General features: G+C 41.6%; 1 protein-coding gene across 5 annotated transcripts in view; it reads left to right on the top strand.

The window, feature by feature from the left end:
* The first annotated feature begins 23 nt into the window (after positions 1-23).
* LOC112252143 (protein cramped-like) overlaps positions 24-16,153 on the top strand; it is a 43,490-nt gene continuing 27,360 nt past the window's right edge. Inside the window, exons 1-4 of one of the 5 annotated variants that reach the window (XM_024423150.2) lie at positions 24-46; positions 3,204-3,556; positions 6,913-7,106; positions 12,697-12,850. In XM_024423150.2, the coding sequence (XP_024278918.1) occupies positions 3,205-3,556; positions 6,913-7,106; positions 12,697-12,850 (700 nt within the window). In that variant the 5' untranslated portion in view covers positions 24-46; position 3,204. Of the gene's footprint in view, positions 47-1,519; positions 1,623-2,652; positions 2,841-3,203; positions 3,557-6,912; positions 7,107-12,696; positions 12,851-16,153 lie in introns of those variants that run through there. The other 4 variants (XM_024423143.1, XM_024423159.2, XM_024423133.2 and 1 more) reach the window with 4 other exon arrangements.

Raw genomic sequence — 16,153 nt, 5'->3', positions numbered from 1 at the left:
CCATAACTGGAAAATGAACTAACATTTTAACTTGAAACGGTTCCAGGTAATGTAGCAGTATTTAATGGTAGTACAGTTAAAATAGTGGGAACTTTTGCGATTGTAAGGTTTACTGTTCATTTTTTGTTTATTTCACTTTTGTTTTATCTCTTCCATTTGCTAAGGTAAACCTGCGTTTCCCATGCCAATAACGCCCCTTGTTTTGAATTGAGTACATTGGTGGCGCGTGTGATGTTGGTTCTAGGCGGGGAACATACCATAGAAATCGATCTAAACTAAATTAGAATTATATGTCCCATTGCTATACCCAACTTTGCAGATGAAGGGGTTCGATTCATCTCATCCGGGCGCCCTTATCGGCGTGTTTTTTGGTACTGGCTAAAAGTTGATTGCATTCGATTTGGAACCGGGCGCCTCCAGGGCTTGAGCCAACAAGTTCCGGGCTCTGGACGGCGAGTCGGCTCAAAACAAAAATTACATAATTAAACACACGTCTCAAAGTAGCTCTTTCAAACAACAAAACATTTCAGTGAGCCCATTGACATTTATGTCTGGACGATCTTCCATGGTCATCCACAGAGCAGAGCAGGTGGAAGTCCACCAGGTCACATCCTGTGTCCAATCCACTATCCATGCGCACCATCCTCACCCACTAGGTCCACGTCTCTTCTGACTGAGGCCCAGATGAAGGGTTGATCAGGGGGGAAACAAATCAGAAACCAGGACACCTCTTGCCATCCCCAGTCGTAGACTCCTTGGTAAATCCCCCGAAATACACACCTGGGTGAAGCCATACAGCCACTAGTTGAGGTTGCTTGAAGCTCACTAGTTAGCTGGAATAGCCCTTGAAATAAACCATTGTGGGACAATTTTTGTGATCATCTGCCCTATTCAACAGTCTACAGGCCTCTGCCATCTCGTTGTTTCAAATAAAAACACAAACAGCTACAGTAGCTAACTAGCTAAACAGCTAGCTTCTCAGTTCAGTTAGTAAAATAACTGACTTGACAGTCTTGCACTGCTGTGGGTCAATAAAATCAAAACTTAATTAGCTAACAAAATAAAAGTTTATTTAAAAAGAGTAAAAAAAACACATAACTATTCAATTATATATCATTTAGAGCATTCTGCCTGGTCGACCTCCACGGCAACCACGGATTCTAGGTTTTCCAATGCGAAAGTGATTGATTTTTATAAAAACAATTAATCTGCCTTCCCAATGGAAACGAGATAGAAAATTCAAACGTTTATTTTAGGATTTTTTGTGTTTCGACTAAGCACCATGCTGCATTGTTGTCAAAATGTTCGATTTGTGAGGGCACTCCTCCTTGTTTTCGCCCGATGACGTCACAGATTTTGGCAGGGCCAATGTAAAATGACTCCCCGCGCACCCAATAACGTCTGTTGATTGAGATATCCAATTGGTTCATTTGCATCCTCTTTTATCATCAACAATTGGAGCTCTTGGATGTCAATCATATGTCTTTCTCCCTCAACTGACTAATCAGGAGATTTGTTTTTGAGTTGGAGTGGGCGTGCTTGTGCACGAGAGGGCTGTCAATCGGAATTGGTTTAGTTTGCACGTTTCCTCATGAAGTCGTGAACACAAAAGTCAAGACAAGGTAATTTTGTGAATTGCTTAATCTTTGTCTCACTGCAACTGAATGCAATACTGTGCATAATTTCGTGTGAATTTGTGCTTCAGACTATTCCTTTGCTATCAAGTATCATTAGTTGACTAGTTTTTGGCCGCACATCACCAAAGTTAATTTAGCTAGTAACGTTAGCTAGTAGCTAGCACCAGTGTAACGTTAGTTGCTTTTTGAAGTGTGTATCCCGCTCCTCCTAAAATGTACCTATAGAAATGACACGGGTTACGAGTGGAAAGATAACAGCTGATTCTGTCTACTGATGTATCAGCTGAGGTGAGGATAGCAACCACAGAATAAAGCAAACGATAGATTATTCAATTAGCTACTCATATTTCTGCAGTAAAAAATATTATTTTGTACATTTGAGTTTTAAAAGAGTTCTCATTAGGTTGGACAATCATGATTTAGAGAACACATACATCTGACACAGTAATGTGTCTTGTTTCCCTGCATGGGAATGAATTTCAAAGAATTTGGGGTGTATGTTTGAGACGTGACAGTTGTTTAAAGTTGTAGCTACAGTAGTAATGTTTCTTTCCTCAAAATATTTGAAGACGTCTAAAGAGATGAAACACCTGTATCAGTGCATGTTAGAAGTAATATGTATCTTGCAATTTAAGTTAAATGCAGTGTCTGCTCTATGTATATATGGATTAGATATTGTTGTGGTTGAACACTCAATATTCTATTGGTTCGAGTGCTTGTGGTATCCGCTGTTGCTTTCTAAAGCTGAGTTAATATCAGAAGCAACTTTTTTTTATGCAGTTAACATAATGTCGTCAAACATCAATGTTGAAAACAACAATTCTGGAGATGAGGGGGTGAAGCAAAATTGAGACTGCGAGCGTTCTGTGCTCTTGTGGCTGTAGTAAAAACTAAAACCTGCTAGTTTATTCAGATTATTTATTTTGAGCGTTTGAAGCATGTTATATAGTTAAATGTTTGGTCAAATATTTAAGCTCGTCTACGGCAATAAATTGAGTGTAAGAGTGTGGTACTCGGATAGTGAACAGTTGAGCTGCGCAGAGTTAAATTCAGTCACAGCTTGAGCGAGGTGAAGATAGTAGCGGCTAGACCCTGTTCATGCTTTGAATATGCCCAATTTTATATACTGTTGCATACCAAAACCGTCGGGTCGATGGTGAAAAGAAAGAAGACATCGTCTGCTGTCGAAGAGTATGAAAATGGGTAACCTTGTCTGATAAAGAAGCACTTTAAATAGAGGTCGATTGTATAGAAAGGTTTTACGTTGTCGTTTCAGCGGGCGCTAAACTCAGGGGCGCTCGCATTTGAATTTCGGATAAAAATAAACCCATGTAAACTGTTAGTTTAAGATGACTAACAAAAACACACGAACAAGGTATAGTCTTATTTTGGCTTTCAAAATGTAAATGAAAACTTGCAGACAATGTTCGTGTGTCGATTGGACTGAGGGGATTTGAAACCAGCAGCGGCGGCCATGTTGAGAGAACGAACGTAGTCTTTTTAAAGTTGATTTGCGTTGTGATGTCTTTTAAATGTCAAACATTTGTATTGATTGTGTTTTGCCAGGATGACAGCTGGGCTTAAAGACGGTGTCGATGACACGAATAATTCGGGCAGAAAGCTTGACGGTTGTGACGAAGAGAGCGGAGATCAGGGGAGCGATGAGCGAAGTACAAAGAGAGACGGAATGGAAATCCATACTCTATCAACTACGGGCTGCACCAGTTCAGCACCGGTTATTACCACCTCCGTATCGAACCCGTCTGGACCTTGCTCGAGCCAACAGCCCCGGTCCTCGACAGCACGGAGTCACGACCAGCATCATTTTCTGAGATCCAGCGTTCGACCCCCGAGCAAACGAATCCGGAAGGATTCCATCGCCCCAACTATCAATGGTCACAACGGGGCGAAATCGAAAGGTATGCTGTGAAAGTGTTTGTGCCCGGGGTCACCTGTTTTGTGTTATAGGAGTACCCCATCCCTCTACTATTGGTGATGGTCAGTGTTTTGAATGCAGGATATTGCATTAATGCTGCCCCTATCTATACAAAAGGGACACTTTAATTGTTTAGAGGCAGGAGCCTGGAAACCACTTAATTGCATTCAAGTTGTGAGGCCTTCCCATATTATTGCTTATGAGAGGGAGATGGATGTGGGATGTCAGCATTTTAATTAATATTTTATTGAATGCCCATTTTGCGGTATTGGAATACTACAACATAAAATAATTATAACTCAACATAATATTTTTTAGAAGCAGTGCTCACTCTGTTGTCGAGGATTGGGTTGTGTGTCTGTCTCTCCTGACTTGCACATTGAGGTGGCGGCCAGTGTTGCTCCAAGCCAGCCTCACATGTTGTTTTTGGAACTTCGCTCCACTCTTCATTGCAGGCCTTACGATGTTGTGACACGCTGGCCTCAGTCTGACTGTTTGTGCTAAAACGGGCATTCTAACCAGTTCTTTTTAAAGCTATTGGTCTCTATCTCCTCTGTTGCTATAGGCGTAGGGACTAGAGGTCGTCCGATTTAATCGGCATGGCAGTTTAAGTTTTCATAAGTCGGTAATCTGCATTTTTGGACTCCGATTACATTGCACTCCACGAGGAGACTGCGTGGCAGGCTGACCACCTGTTACGCAAGTGCAGCAAGTTGCTAGCTAGCATTTAACTTATATATTTTTAAAAAGCTATATCTTAACATAATCACTAGTTAACTACACATGGTTGATGATATTACTAGTTTAACTAGCTTGTCCTGCGTTGCAAATAATCAATGGGGTGCCTGGTTCGCGCCCATACCCGGGCGCGAACCAGGGACCCTCTGCACACAACAACAGTCACCCATGAAGCATCGTTAACCATCGCTCCACAAAAGCCACGGCCCTTGCAGAGCAAAGGGAACCACTACTTCAAGGTCTGAGCAAGTGACGTCACCTTTTGAAATGCTATTTAGCGCGCACCAACGCTAACTAGCTAGCCGTTTCACATCCATTACACCTGTTAATTTATAATCGAATCACAGCCTACTTCAACTTCGCCAAAACGGGTGATTTAACAAAAGTGCATTGTCGAAAAAAAGCACTGTCGTTGCACAAATGTACCTAACCATAAAGATCAATGTCTTTCTTAAAATCAATACACAGAAGTATATATTGTTTTAACCTGCATATTTAGTTAAAAGAAATTCATGTTAGGGGGCAATGTTAATGAGGGAAGTCGTCACTTGTCTTGCGTTCAGTGCATGCAGAGTCGGTATACGCAGCAGTTTGGGCTGCCTGGCTTGTTGCGAACTGTGTGAAGACCATTTCTTCCAAACAAAGACTAATTCATTTGCCTGAATTTTACATAATTATGACAACGTTTAAGGTTGTGCAATATTTAGACAAAGGGTTGCCACCCATTCTATAAAATACGGAACTATTCTGTATTTCACTGGAAGAATAAACGTTTTGTTTTTGAAAGGACAGTTTCCAGGTTAGACCATATTAATGACCCTATGGCTCGCATTTCTGTGTGGGTACATTATTATTAAGTATGATTTGATAGAGCAGTCTGACTGAGCAGTGGTAGGCAGCAGCAGGCTCGTAAGCATTAATTGAAACGGCACTTTCCTGCGTTTGCCAACAGCTCTTCGCAATGCTTGAAGCACAGCGCTGTTTATGACTTCAAGCCTATCAACTCCCGAGATTAGGCTGGCAATATCTATAGTGCCGATAAGAACATCCAATAGTCAAAGGTGTATGAAACACAAATGGTAGAGAGAAATAGTCCCATAATAACTACAACTTAAAACTTCTTAACTGGGAATATTGAAGACTCATGCTAAAAGGAACCACCAGCTTTCATATGTTCTGAGCAAGGAACTTAAACATGAATTTTTTTACATGGCACATATTGCACTTTTGCTGTCTTCTCAAACACTGTTTTTACATAATTTAAACTAAATTGAACATGTTTCATTATTTGAGACTAAATTGATTTTTATTTATGTATCATAATCGGTCAAACTCTAGTAGGGACAAGTTACTTAAGCAATGTAAACAACCCCCCCCGGCCGCCATCTGCTTCTTCTGCCCCTCTACTCAATGTGAGCATTTGGTATGATATTTAGGTTGTTGACACTTGCTTTTCTCTTGTTCATTCTCCTACTTTCTTTCTTTCACTCACACAACTCACTCTCGCATGTACATTCAATCACTCACGGTCTCTAAAAACACTCATACACTGAACAAAAATATAAAAGCAACGTGTTGGTTACATGAGCTGAAATAAAATCCCACATGTTCCATATATACAAAAATCTTCTCAAATGTTGTGCACAAAGTTGTTTACATCCCTGTTACTGAGCATTTCTCCTTTGCCAAGATAATCCATCCACTTTACAGGAGTGGTTTATAAAGAAGCTGATTATACAGGTGCATCTTGTGCTGGGGATAATAAAAGGCCACCAGGACAGCTGATGAAACTGTGGGTTTGCACAACTGAATATTTTCTGCACAAGCCATTTCAGGGAAGCTTATCTTGCGTACACGTCGTCCTCACCAGGGTCTTGACCTGACTGCAATTTGGCGTCGTAACCGACTTCAGTGGGCAAATGCTCCCTTCGATGGCCACCGGCATGCTGGAGAAGTGCCCCTCACGGATTAATCCCGGTTTCAACTGTACTGGGCAGTTATGTGGCGTTTATAAGGCGTCATGTGGGCGAGCGGTTTGCTGATTTGAACGGAGGTGTTGTTACACGTGGTCTGCCACTGCGAGGACGACCAGATGTCCGTCCTGTCTCCCTGTAGCTCTGTCTTAGGCGTCTCACAGTACGGACATAGCAATTTATTGCCCTGGCCACATCTGCAGTCCTCATGCCTCCTTGCAGCATGCCTAAGGCATGTTCACACAGATGTGCAGGGACCCTGGGCATCTTTCTTTTGGTTGTTTTTCAGAATCAGTAGAAATAACTCTTTTAGTGTCCTATGTTTTCATAACTGTGACCTTAATTGCCTACCGTCTGTAAGCTGTTAGTCTTAACGACCGTTCCACAGGTGCATGTTCATTCATTGTTTATGGTTCATTGAACAAGCATGGGAAACAGTGTTTAAACCCTTTACAATGACGATCTTAAGTTTGGGGATTTTTACGAATTATCTTTGAAAGACCGGGTCGTGAAAAAGGGATGTATCTTTTGCTGAGTTTATTTGGTGCTTGTGACAAATCAAATTTTATTTGTTGCGGTTTATATTTTTGTTCAGTGTACTTTTCCTCACCCTCTCTCTCTCACACAGGTTCAGAGAATGGTCCCTTTCACCAGGTATCGGCTGGTCAGTCCGGCTCCACGGGGCCCTCAGGCAAGGCTGCCCCTCGAGGCCAAGGACCCGGGGACAAGGAGGAGCCAGTGGGCAGCCAGAAGAGACCCAGGAGACAGTGGGAGTCCTGGAGTGCAGAGGACAAGAACAGCTTCTTCGAAGGGCTCTACGAGGTAAGTCAACTTGTTGAGTAGTACGAAATATAGGTATAGGTGCAGTGGAAGCGCCTGTGCATCTGAAGACAATGTCTGAAAAATACAGCTAATGTTTTCTTCCAAATAGCATTTTTTATTTTTTATTAACTACTTCATAAAATACTTGATTTTTAGTGCCTTTCCTGGACTCATTCGAATATAGTGTTTAATAAGAGCTAGATAGGAACTTTACGTTAAGTAATATTGTGGGGCGTGCTTTAGTATTTTTGTAAGAAGTTAAAACCGTTTTACTTTACTATTTGAAGCAAAGCATCTACATAGTCTTAAGTTACATTTAGTAAAATATTTGGTCTGATTACTTTGATATACTACTAAACTGATTCAGAATTACATTGATTAGGCATATGCATCCTACCTTTGAAGCATCTCTCCTGCGCCATCCAAATGTGCATAACATGGTACCTTGGCTATCTAACTAAACAAGGTAATTGTTATCAAACCACAAGTGAACTCAGGAAAAAAGATGCGTCCCTTTTTCAGGACCCTGTCTTTCACAGATAATTCGTAAAAATCCAAATAACTTCAGATCTCCATTGTAAAGGGTTTAAACACTGTTTCCCCATGCTTGTTCAATGAACCATAAACAATGAATGAAGATACACCTGTGGAACGGTCGTTAACACACTAACAGCTTACAGGCGGTAGGCAATTAAGGTCACAGTTATGAGAACTTAAGACACTAGAGGGATTTCTACTGACTCTGAAAAACACCAAAAGAAAGATGCCTAGGGTCCCTGCTCATGTTCGTGAACGTGCCTTAGGCATGCTGCAAGGAGGCATGAGGACTGAAGATGTGGCCAGGGCAATAAATTGCAATGTCCGTACTGTGAGTCTGAGCACTGAGACGCCTAAGACAGTGCTACAGGAAGACAGAATGGACAGCTGATTGTCCTCGCAGTGGCAGACCATGTGTAACAACACCTGCACAGGATCGGTACAGCTGGACACCACACCTGCGGAACAGGTACAGGATAGCTACAACTGCCCGAGTTACACCAGGAATGCACAATCCTTCCATCAGTGCTCAGACTGTCCGCAATAGACTGAGAGAGGCTGGACTGAGGGTTTGTAGGCCTGTTGTAAGGCAGGTCCTCACCAGACATCACCGACAACAACGTCGCCTTTGGGCACAAACCCACCGTCGCTGGACCAGACAGGACTGGCAAAATGTGCTCTTCACTGAGTTGTCTCACCAGGGGTGATGGTTGGATTCACATTTATCGTCGAAGGAATGAGTGTTACACCGAGGCCTGTACTCTGGAGCTCGATCGATTTAGAGGTGGAGGATCCGTCATGGTCTGGGGCGGTGTGTCACAGCATCATCGGACTGAGTTTGTTATCATTGCAGGCAATCTCAACACTGTGCGTTACAGGGATGACATCCTCCTCCCTCCTGGTACCCTTCCTGCAGGCTCATCCTGACATGACCCTCCAGCATGACAATGTCACTAGCCATACTGCTCGTTCTGTGCATGATTTCCTGCAAGACAGGAATGTCAGTGTTCTGCCATGGCCAGTGAAGACCCTGGATCTCAATCCCATTGAGCATGTCTGGGACCTGTTGGATCAGAGGGTGAGGGCTAGGGGCATCCCCCCCAGAAATGTCCGGGAACTGGCAGTTGCCTTGGTAGAAGAGTGGGGTAATATCTCACAGCAAGAACTGGCAAATCTGGTGCAGTCCATGAGGAGGAGATGCACTGCAGTACTTAATGCAGCTGGTGGACACACCAGATACTGACTGTTACTTTTGATTTTGACCCCCCCCCCCCTTGTTCAGGGATGCATTGATCCATTTCTGTTAGTCACATGTCTGTGAAACTTGTTCAGTTGTTGAATCTTGTTATATTCATACAAATATTTACACATTAAGTTTGCTGAAAATAAACGCAGTTGACAGTGAGGACTTTTTTTTTTTTTGCTGAGTTTATTTGAACCTTACTTTGGAATGTGGGGCTTTGAAATGTTAGAACTCATTTCATCAGAAATAACTCTACTTTGACTTCTTCACTTTTATGCACTCTCCCGCTTGAATACAAACCCTAAGAGTACAGAAGATGGGCATTGTTGAGGTTTTAAATAAATTAAAACTTCATTTTTTTCACAACCTATTAGGACGACAGTAGGATGTTCATGACGTCCTCTGGGTTGGCATGGGCTACTTTGTAGTTAATGCTGCAATATATGTAACTTTTTGGGTGACTTCACAAAATTCACAAATGTGAGTTATCGAGCTGTAATTCTCAATGAAAGCAAGTCTAAGTAGGATATCTGTTCTGTGCGCTATTTCTATGCTTCCCATTCTTAAGTTTAGTTTTTGCATATTTTACTTTAGTTTGTGTTCACCAGCTGAAAATGCAATATTTCTGGGAATGGAAAATATTTCATAGCAGTTTTTGATAGGACAATTTTTATTTAACTAGGCTAGTCATTTTAAGAACATATTCTTATTTACAATGACGACCTACCCTGTCCAAACCCGGACGACGCTGGTCCAATTGTGCGCTGCCCTATGGGACTCCCAATCACGGCCGGATGTGATACAGCCTGGATTCGTACCAAGAGACTGTAGTGACGCCTCTTGCACTGAGATGCAGTGCCTTAGACCGCTGCGCCACTCGGGAGCCCAATGATTATCTACACTACATTATCTACGCTTGTTTTGTCACTAACTGAAATTAGGCAAACTATTTTGATTTTTAGCAACCAGGAAATGGAAGAGCGATTTTCTTCATTGTGAAACATTTAGGGGAAAGTCTTTTCATCTCTACCAGAAGAAGGTTATCATTATCATCATTGCTAACAGCTACACAAATTGTAGACATACGTGCACACACAGATGAGTATTCCTGTGCTGTTTTAGAAAGTTGCAGGAAAATAAGTATCACTGATGCTGACTGACTGTACTGAATAGGCTACACAGCTCTCATTTGAATGAATGTCTAAACTAAAGTTGTGTGTGAGAACTGAAAAGTTTACTATGGATATAAAATATTTTATACCTGTTTCCTCCAGCATCTTCACAAGGTCCTTTGCTGCTGTTCTGGGATTGATTTGCACTTTTCACACCTAAGTACGTTCATCTCTAGGAGACAGAACGTGTCTCTTTCTGAGTGGTATGACGGCTGCGTGGTCCCATGGTGTTTATTCTTGCATACTGTTGTTTGTACAAATTAACGTGGTACCTTCAGGTGTTTGGAAATTGCTCCCAAGGATGAACCAGACTTGTGGAGGTCTACAATTTTTCTTGGCTGATTTCTTTTGATTTTCCCATGATGTCAAGCAAAGAGGCACTGAGTTTGAAGGTAGGCCTTGAAATACATCCACATGTACACCTCCAATTGACTCAAATGATGTCAATTAGCCTATCAGAATCTTCTAAAGCCATGACATCATTTTCTGGAATTTTCCAAGCTGTTTAAAGGCACAGTCAATTTAGTGTGTGTAAACTTCGGACCCACTGGAATTGTGATAGTGACATAATCTGTCTGTAAACATTTGTTGGAAAAATTACTTGTGTCATGCACAAAGTAGATGTTCTAATTGACTTGCCAAAACTATAATTTTTTAAAATGGTATAATTGCCTTAATTTTGCCAGACCACAGGAAGAGTAGCTGCTGCTTTCCAGGTGACTACCTCATGAAGCTGGTTGAGAGAATGTCAGGAGTGCAAGGCTGTCATCGAGGCAAAGGGTGGCTACCTTGAAGAATGTCAAATCTATTTTGATTTTACAGTGTTTGGTTACATGATTCCATATGTGTTATTTCATAGTTTTGATGTCGTCACTATTATTCTACAATGTAGAAAATTGTAAATAAAATAATATAAAAAGAATAGCTAAACCTTTGAATGAGTAGGTGTGTCTGAACTTTTGACTGGTACTGTACTTCCAATCATTTTTTTCAAGTCGTACCGGGGGACCTTCAGATTCTTGTGAGGCCTGTGGGCTTCTTAGAGCAGACTGTACGTGTTCGTGAGAGTCTTGTCTTTCCATAGAGGGGTCATAACCTTTGGGACGCTACAGATGATTTTGTGAGAAGACTGGTTTTTGGGATGCCTCATGGTCTGAAAAACACCTCTCTCACCACAGATGCGGAAGTGTGACATCGACAGATGCATAGGATTGAGACATCCAATGCAAAAAAAACTGATGTCTCTACCTTAAACTGACAGAATTTTGTAGGGAATATTTTGCTATGCTAATCTGCAGGCGCTGGTCCTTGAAGGCATTCAAAATGCAGCTTCTGCAATCACTTTGAGGCTTCAATGGCAGGAAGAGGGGAGCTACGAGTGTTGTACCAGGGCGTGTGGACTGAGTTGTAACTCATTTGAAAGCGGGTGAAATTAAGGCCACAGGAGAGGGTGTGCATCCGGAGTGGATGCAGAGCAAAGAGTGGGAGATGTGTAGAAACCACCTTTCCGTGCTCAACGTGCTCGTGCCACTTTGCAGGATGAGGCTGCACTTCCAGGAGTTCCATGACATGTAGGCTAAAGGCGAACAGTAAAGTGACCGTGTGAAATAAGAATTTCTCATACAACAGACATCTTTTCTCTGAACAATTATCTCTTCATCTGTCTCTTGTACTCGTAGCATTCACTGAATTGTTGTCAAAGTAAGCTATTTCTACAATTTGTGTCTGGCCTGGTATGTACTAAGTCTTATTGAGAGAGGTTACCTACATTTTGAAATGGTCTCCGAATAGTTGTTTGCATTTTTACATTGACAACGGTTCTTACTTCTGTAACAATCAAATTGCCTACTTCGTGTGGGTTTTGAAATGCTTTCGGAATATTATCCTCTAGTCACGTTTTTGGATAATTTATATGTACATATTTATAAGTATAATATATTGTAATATACTTTTCATTTTGTGTGTAATTTAGTCAAATTGACTACAATTTAAATTACTCTAGGCTTTTTTGATGTATTGGGTGTTTACACAATGGAAGATAAGGTGAGTCTTATTCCCATTGACTTTGCTGTGGTGTCATATTAAAGAGGAGGTTGTGCTCTTCAAAACTGTTTGAAATGTGAGAATTAGCTTTATCTAGAAAATTCTCAGTGATCTATGCAAGCGTTCTATAATTCTATTGAGGTCTGAAGAGTTAATTCAACAGTGGGAAGTTAGCTCATTTAGGTAATGCGGTTACTAAAACAGCTGTACCTCTTGATTGGTAGTAGATAATTCTGTTCTGATTCCAGATTTAAATAGCAGAGTAGTAGACCAAGATGTCATACCCTTAAGTTTTTGTCTAAAGTGCTGGGTAAGTGATCAACATTAGTTTACAAAAAGTTAGAATATGATGCGGTTACTTAAAGGGATACTTCGGGATTTTGGCAACGTGGCCCTTTATCTACTTCCCCAGAGTCAGATGAACTTGTGGATACTTTTTATGTCTGTGTCCAGTATTAAGGAAGTTGGAGGTAGTTTCACAAGCAAATTCGGATACCCATAGACTTCCAGTCGTTGCAATAACACTTATTAGCAATTGTGTGCCCCCTACTCCAACAACTTCGATATCTCTAGTGGTGTGTCTCGCTCTCTGTAGCACGGGAAGGACTTTGAGGCGATCCAGACAAACATAGCGTTGAAGCATAAGAAGAAGGGGAAGCCAGCCAGCATGGTGAAGAACAAAGAGCAAGTCCGACACTTCTACTACCGCACCTGGCACAAGATATCCAAGCACATCAACTTCGCCAATGGTAAGCTAGCTTATCTCTCTGTCTCGCTCTCTTCTCTCGTTATTTCTCAAATAGAAATCTCCACTCACCTCTTGCTTGTTAATTTACATTTTTTATTTAACCCGGTAGGCTAGTTGAGAACAAGTTCTCATTTGCAACTGCGACCTGGCCAAGATAAAGCGTAGCAATTCGACACATACAACAACACAGAGTTACACATGGAATAAACAAAACATAGTCAATAATACAGTAGAACAAAATAAAAGTCTATATACAGTGAGTGCAAATGAGGTAAGTTAAGGAAATAAATAGGCCACGGTGGCGAAGTAATTACAATATAGCAATTACTTGTTGGGCAGAAGATGATTGTGCAAGTAGAGATACTGGGGTGCAAAGGAGCTAAATAAATACCAGTATGGAGATGAGGTAGGTAGATAGCCCACCTGTAAACAGCCCATCTATGTGCAGTGATCTGTGAGCTGCTCTGACAGCTGGTGCTTAAAGCTAGTGAGGGAGATGTGAGTCTCCAGCTTCAGAGATTTGTGCAATTCGTTCCAGTCATGGGCAGCAGAGAACTGGGAGGAAAGACGACCAAAGAAGGAATTGGCTTTGGGGGTGACCAGTGAGATATACCTGCTGGAGTGCGTGCTACGAGTGGGTGCTGCTATGGTTACCAGTGAGCTGAGATAAGGCGGGACTTTACCTAGCAGAAACTTGGCGACGAGTATGAAGTGAGGGCCAACCAACGAGAGCGTACAGTTCGCAATGGTCGTAGTGTATGGGGCTTTGGTGACAAAACGGATGGCACTGTGATAGACTGCATCCAGTTTGTTGAGTAGAGTGTTGGAGGCTATTTTATAGAGGACATCACTGAAGTTGTGGATCGGTAGGATGGTCAGTTTTACGAGGGTATGTTTGGCAGCATGAGTGAAGGATGCTTTGTTGCGAAATAGGAAGCCAATTCTAGATTTAATTTTGGATTGGAGATGCTTAATGTGAGTCTGGAAGGAAAGTTTACAGTCTAACCAGACACCCAGATATTTGTAGTTGTCCACGTATTCTAAGTCAGAGCCGTCCAGAGTAGTGATGCTGGACGGGCGAGCAGGTGCAGGCAGTGATCGATTGAATAGCATGCATTTAGTTTTACTTGCTTTTAAGAGCAGTTGGAGGCCACGGAAGGAGAGTTATGGCATTGAAGCTCGTCTGGAGGTTAGTTAACAGTGTCCAAGGAGGGGCCAGAAGTATACAGAATGGTGTCGTCTTGAGGTGGATCAGAGAATCACCAGCAGCAAGAGCGACATCATTGATGTATACAGAAAAGAGTCGGCCCGAGAATTGAACCCTGTGGCACACCATAGAGACTGCCAGAGGTCCGGGCAACAGGCCTTCCGATTTGACACACTGAACTCTATCAGAGAAGTAGTTGTAAACCAGGCGAGGCAATCATTTGAGAAACCAAGGCTGTCGAGTCTGCCAATAAGAATGTTGTGATTGACAGAGTCGAAAACCTTGGCCAGGTCGATGAATATGGCCGCACAGTAATGTCTCTTATCGATGGCGGTTATGATGTCGTTTAGAACCTTGAGCGTGGCTGAGGTGCACCCATGACCAGCTCTGAAACCAGATTGCATAGCGGAGAAGGTATGGTGGGATTCTCAATGGTCAGTAATATGTTTAAAACTTCTTATGGCTGAGATCCCGTTACTGGGAGCAATATAACAACAACCAGTGATGGTACAGGGTAGAGGTCGACCGATTATGGTTTTTCAGCGCCGATACCGACTATTGGAGGACCCCCAAAAAAAGGCCGATGCCGATGTTTTTTTTAAATATATATATATATATATATTTTTTATATAGTGTGTGTGTGTGTATATGCACACATTTTTGTAATAATGAAAATTGCAACATTACTGAATGAACACTTTTATTTTAACTTAATATAATACATATGGGCTTTTGGATGGGTGTTCTTAAGGTGATTCCACAGGTTGGTGGTATTTTTTTTATTTAGCCGTTGCTGACATCTTTATCACAAATAAGACACCTTGCTTTCCCTGGTGCCAATTCCATGTAATAGTCCCACACTGGTGCTCTGCTTTTCTCTGCCATCTGTAAAACACACACACAGCTCTGAAGTGACAATGATACTGGAGAGTCTGCTTAGGAGACAAATACTCTCAACTGTTTGAATAAAAATAGAGTTTAAGTTACCTGTGATGAATGTTGAAAACAAAAACTGCAATTTCTATATGCAGGAAATCCCATTTGAATAATAATGGATATGGTAATAATGGATACGACCAAAGTGCGAGTCATAATTCCCATGACAAAATCTGAAAAGCGGTTCCTTCATTCATTTATTACATAGGATATTTTTAGATTCACTTAAAATAAGGTCTGTTTCGTGTAGGCTTACATCCCCGTGCCAATTTTATAACTGTGTAGATATCCATAGGACAATATTGGCTAAATATAAGTGAAGATCTTTTTTTGTAGAGTGAATTTATGAAAATATGTTGACAAACGTTACCTTATCCTAGTGAGATTTACACGGGTGTCAAAACGCCGAGGCGGTTTAAGCCTGCACGAAACACAGACCTTATTGGAAGTAGATCAAGACATTCTCTATGGAAGACATGGACGGTAAAAATAACGAAGGAACCCCTTTCAAGTTCAGCCGCAAGTTATTACAGGAATCGCGTTGACTATTTCTCTCAACCATATACCTTTGACTATTACGAGCCTGCTGCTGCCTACCACCCCTCAGTCAGACTGCTCTATCAAAAATCAAATCATAGACTTAACTATAATAAACACACAGAAATACGAGCCTTAGTTTCCGGATTTGACCTATCACCTCAAACAAAACGTTTATTCCGTTCCGTATTTGATCTAACGGGTGTCATCCATGACTCTAAATATTCCTGTTACATTGCACAACCTTCAATGTTATGTCATAATTACGTAAAATTCTGGCTAATTAGTTCGCAAAGAGCCAGGCGGCCCAAACTGTTGCATATACCCTGACACAATTTCACCTGGATAATATTGCCTGCTAACCTGGATTTCTTTTAGCTAAATATGCAGGTTTAAAAAGGATATACTTGTGTATTGATTTTAAGAAAGGCATTTATGTTAAGGTTAAGTACACACTGGAGCAACAACAGTCATTGATTGTTTTTTATAAGATAAGTTTAATGCTAGCTATCAATTTACTTTGGCTTACTGCTTTTGCGTAACAGGATGGCTCCTCGTGAGGCAGGTGGTTAGAGCGTTTGACTAGTTGACTGTAAGGTTGCAAGAATGGATCCCCCGAGCTGA

Source organism: Oncorhynchus tshawytscha, linkage group LG01 (genome assembly GCF_018296145.1).
Source record: "Oncorhynchus tshawytscha isolate Ot180627B linkage group LG01, Otsh_v2.0, whole genome shotgun sequence".
Classification (NCBI taxonomy): domain Eukaryota; kingdom Metazoa; phylum Chordata; class Actinopteri; order Salmoniformes; family Salmonidae; genus Oncorhynchus; species Oncorhynchus tshawytscha.
Note: the sequence above shows the minus strand (reverse complement) of the source record. Positions and strands in the feature narration are given on the sequence as shown.